Source organism: Pseudomyrmex gracilis, unplaced genomic scaffold, assembly GCF_002006095.1.
Source record: "Pseudomyrmex gracilis isolate BER0280 unplaced genomic scaffold, ASM200609v1 scaffold_673, whole genome shotgun sequence".
Classification (NCBI taxonomy): Eukaryota; Metazoa; Arthropoda; class Insecta; order Hymenoptera; family Formicidae; genus Pseudomyrmex; species Pseudomyrmex gracilis.
In genome coordinates, this window is record NW_018021257.1 from 1 (window position 1) to 4,985 (window position 4,985).

Sequence of the window (4,985 nt, forward strand, 5' to 3'; positions counted from 1 at the left end):
TGATTACATGAATGAACTTGGAATGCCTGATACACAACTGAACAAGAGAATATTTGTTGTTAATAAATGAATGATTGTGTATCGGTTGCTAATGACATTCGATAGTAGTCGATATCGATGTATCGATGTATCGATTACTACAACATCTATTCAAAAACAAAAAAAACAAAAAGAAAACTAGTTAACGATTTATATGTCTCTAGACGCGATTGATTTTTCTTTTACTCATATTATATTGTAAATTTCACTACACACAATATCTTGAGACAATAAATATATATTGAATGTTACGAACAACATTATCGTGTACTGACTTTTTATTTGTAGGTTTTGTACTGATTTTCTACCCCTTTCTCTTTTCAAATTATACGTATATGTATTGTTTTTTCCCATGTTACTTAATGTTTACTTATCTAAACATAACAAAAAGCATAGTGCAAACAATAAATTTACTTGATTTTACATCTGTCTGTTATGAAAATTAATTTGTTTCGTAGTTTTAAAATGCAGATGATCAAGTAATCTTGCATATAAATAATTCACTTAGAAGATATTACAAATGATTTTGTAAATCTTTTCAAATAGCAATAAATGACTTCTTATTTAAAGAATATAGTTGAAGAAATATATTTTTTACATAATTGTTTTTTTATCTGCTTATCGAAAATCTACAAGAAACTATACACCAAGATGCATTCTTTTAGCTGCAATTATAGTGCCAAAAGAGAAACTTGAAGAAGCACCAATGTATGAAAACATTGCCGCAAACTCTGCGACGCAATAAAAATTCTTCGTCATCATCCAACTTTGAAATTGCTGCGGGATATTTGCTCACATCTCGAATTCCAAAGGTTAAATGGCAAAAGATATTAGAAGACAAAGGTGTCAATCATGTCATTGACTCTGTTTTTGCGAAGAGATAGTCCGATCGCCTGCAGACGTGATTTACGGATATTAAAGATTTACCTTCAAGAAGCAGTTTACGATTTTCTTATCAATCGCTTGTACGAGGATTCGATGCGCGTGTTTAAAGTGATTCAAGAGAAATAAATACACATCAAAATTTGATAACACCGTTTTTGTTTTTTAATCTTTATTTCTTACTCGACGCATTCGGAATACGATCCAGAAACAACATCTCTTTCAACGATCACGAATAAGATGTTGACTTTTAAAGATTTCCGATCTTTTTTGCAGTGTTTCGATATTCTATTCAGACGGCTCGAAAAAGTACATGTAGCTGAGGTACCAGCGAGATGCCCTGCGCGAAAAATGCTGCGTCGCGGATGCTCTCGATGTATGCGTGATAATCGAAATATCAAACCGACGCACGCTGCAGAACACATGTTCGACTATATGTACGTAAGTATATTTGACAAATTATGTTTAATTATTTTAAACTGCGAAAGTTATGTAGTGTTTTATGAAGTTGGCGCGTCTGTATTAAAAATGATGGCGTATCTTAATCTGCCAGTCCACTTACTGCCATTACCTAAGTTTGCGATCTATGTATAATAATGTGAAGACTTGCAATGCATTCGAGTGGATGCACTAGTGCGCAATGAGTGCGTTCTCGTTCAGGATGTAGTAAAATAATAAACCTGGAATAATTTACTACACATTGAAAGAAGACGCACTAATGCATCCAATCGCATTTGTCGTTAAAGATAAATAACTACATGTCTTCATCCTGGTGAAAAAATAATAATGATACATATTTGCTACCGAATAACGGCAAGAAAGTCTAACCAAAGAAATCACGATCTTTGTCCTGGTAAGTCGCAAGGTCTTATATAAAGCATCAAATCTGTGATCGTCCAACCCCAATAAGTACACTACATCGTGTAATCACTTAATCACATGTGCTTTACAACTAAAAGTTTTCAAACAATATACCATAAACTATATTTAATAATATATTTATATAACATGTACATACTATAATATACCAGTCAAGAAAATTATTAAGTTACCAATACTTCCTCTGTGATTTCAACAGTATTACGACTTGTCATCTTTTATGGTCGCTTCTTTTTCTTTGGCGTACTTAAAAGAAACTTTTGCTTATAAGACAGAAAACATTGTTTTATGTTTTTCATGTTAGATTTTATTTTCATACTGATGTTTACAATTTCCAAATATGTTGTTGTAATATAAACAATTTCAGTTTAGTCTTTTAGGATAGCATGTATACATTTTAAGTTTATTTTCAGTTCATCACAGATTATCATAATAGTCAATAACCGAGTCTGCGCGTCCACAAACTCACAGCGTACTGAATATAAAACTAATCTTAACTATAAAGTCATACTTTTTCTACTTGCGTTTCTAGTGTCGATATAATGTCACGAAAATATCAACTATTTAAAATCCATAAGTACATACCTAAACTTAATTCTCTTTTATCAGTTCTATACAAATCTGTATAAAATACTTTTGTTTCTATTTTCTCTTACATCTTAAAAGTATAAGTTTATAAGTTCTCATATTAAAATAAGGTAAACTGTTACAAGATGTAGTAATAACTATAATTGCAATTACAAGTATTACAATTCCGTAAATGTAACCGTCTTGCACAATTACTTTCTTTAGGTACGATATTTACAGTTCTGTTACAATTCTTCAAATAATTGCAATGTCAAGTAATATTTTCTATCGGGATATAAAACAATTCTCGTTTCTAGCTTTTTTTTAATCTTTTAAAATGACATATTGACTGAATTTGGTAGAATTACTCATACATTTCATGTCGTGTACTAAATGAAGAATAAGTTTTAACATTTGGTCTTTGTGACTTAAAATGTTTAACATCCTCCAGAGTTACAGAACAACCAGTTATATCCAACTCTACCAAGTTTGATAATGTCGACGATATGATATTGATATCCGTTCTTGTAACATGTGAATAATGTCTGAAAAGAAATAAAACGTTTAGTATTTAAAACATTTTTTTTGTTTCCTGGATTTACAATTTACCTAATATGTAATTTCTTCAAATTAGTACATCTACTTATACAGCGACTAATATTTGACAGCAAATAGTTTTGAAACTGATTGTTTCTGTACATGAGTATTTCTTCAAATTTGTTTGCGTCAAGAAGAGACTATAGCAAAAGAACTTATATTATCATTCAGTGCGCAACGAAATATTAATAACTTTTGTTAATACTATTGTATGATATACGTAAGCGTGTATGTTTGAGAGACAAAAATAGAGAAAACGAAAAAAACGAAAAACGTACTTCTACTTTACATAAAAAGTTATAAAGCTTTTCATCAAAAGCACGTAAAGAAATGTATTCTTTGTAATAAAAGTTTTGTAACTGTGCTAATGATTTCTTCGAATAATATAATGATTTATATGGACATTTTTTTCTAAAATATTTAGGACAATGTAGATACACTTCCTCTAAAGATTCAATTTGACAAAACCATTCAACTACTCTATGTTCTACTAGTGTGTCTGTAAAGTTTAAAATCTATAAAAAAATAAAACAGAAAAAAATGTTTGTAGAAACGTGTGCTGTCAGCTGTAGAAAAAACAAAAGTGTGCAGTAATATTAATGTTTTGAAATAAACATTACCTTTAGTTTGTGGCATTTACAAGTGACAGTGACTAAATCTATGTCTGAATTAAATTCTTGTATACGAAAACATGATCTTACGAAAAGGTGTAGAAGATCTGTAAGGTTACTTATACTTGACAGAAATGTCGAATATGACATATTCCATAGAACATTAAAGAAATACAAAGACTAAAAGGTATATTTTTACTACAGTATTGAGTCGTTATAAACAATGTGTGTGTGTATAATGCAATACAATAGATATATAAAGATACGTAAAATATGTAGTATATATATATATATATATTTATAATATAATAACTTACTTGGACATGGGGAACAAATCTACATATTCCACGAAAAAAATAGGTCGTATTAAATACCAGGCCAATACTAGAAGAAGCTATACAGTTTGAGAAAAGAAGACGTACAATATTTGTTGACATCTCTGGCGTAACCTAAAATCAAGTTTACTAAAGTGACATGTATATGTATATACTAAAAGTAAACACAAAAATTTAACTAGTTTATAAACCGCATAACCGCATATTTATATTTATATTTATAACCACATAAATAATGCTATACGTAAAGTGTGCCTCGCGTAATAGTACTACAAAATTGTCAAATGTACTTTGATCGTGTTATATTTGTCACAGACATATTTGATGATATATCATACGATTATTATCATTATTATCATTCTAAAAGTAGTTCAACGTAACAAACTGTACTTCTGGAAGTAACAGTACTTTTTATATGTATTGTTCTACGTTTAAAGACAGCGGTAGAATATCGTATAAAAACATTGGATTTTACATTTTGTTTGACTACTTTTTTTAAGAAATTGAGCCTTTGCACAAAACATTTTATATACAAATAATACGTAATATACGATTACATCGTGAGCGATTGAGTTTCAAACGGTTAACGCATTTTATTCTAGCAGTAGAAATTTGCTACCACTTGAGACCAAAATTGTACCGCATACAAAATTAAGTAAAGAAACTATCGTATTTTATTCTTTTAATAACTTATACGATTGAGTTGTTTGTTCTATGTGTACATACTGTGTAAATATTTTTATAAAAAGTAAACCATACCTCATCTAAATTAATTAGATAGTTCCTAAGTTTTAATGTGTGAAGTATCTGGCATATTTGTTTTACTTGAAAAAAAAACGAACGTTCAAGGATATTTTCTGTTTTTTGTTTGAAATCTCCACGTATTTTCAAGGTATGTGTTAATGGTTCTAAAAAGTTTTCATACGGTTCCATTTGAGACGGAAGAATAGGTTTATTGGTATAGTCGTAAGTCCAGAAAACTTCATGTAGTGCTATTCTTGAAAATTTTGTGCAACACCTATAAGAATTAAATTCCACAAAAAGAAATATATAGATATATATATTATATATATAT

At 29.4% G+C, this 4,985-nt stretch overlaps 1 protein-coding gene across 3 annotated transcripts in view; it reads right to left on the minus strand.

Annotated features, from left to right (window-relative positions):
* Positions 1–2,111: 2,111 nt before the first annotated feature.
* The window catches only part of LOC109861276, a 3,874-nt gene continuing 1,000 nt past the window's right edge, over positions 2,112–4,985 (minus strand). The window contains exons 4-9 of one of the 3 annotated variants that reach the window (XM_020440848.1): positions 4,670–4,928; positions 3,893–4,024; positions 3,585–3,755; positions 3,243–3,479; positions 2,977–3,104; positions 2,112–2,912 (exon numbers count right to left, since the gene is read on the minus strand). In XM_020440848.1, the coding sequence (XP_020296437.1) occupies positions 2,732–2,912; positions 2,977–3,104; positions 3,243–3,479; positions 3,585–3,755; positions 3,893–4,024; positions 4,670–4,928 (1,108 nt within the window). In that variant the 3' untranslated portion in view covers positions 2,112–2,731. The remainder of the gene's footprint in view (positions 2,913–2,976; positions 3,105–3,242; positions 3,480–3,584; positions 3,756–3,892; positions 4,025–4,669; positions 4,929–4,985) is intronic. The other 2 variants (XM_020440849.1, XM_020440850.1) reach the window with 2 other exon arrangements.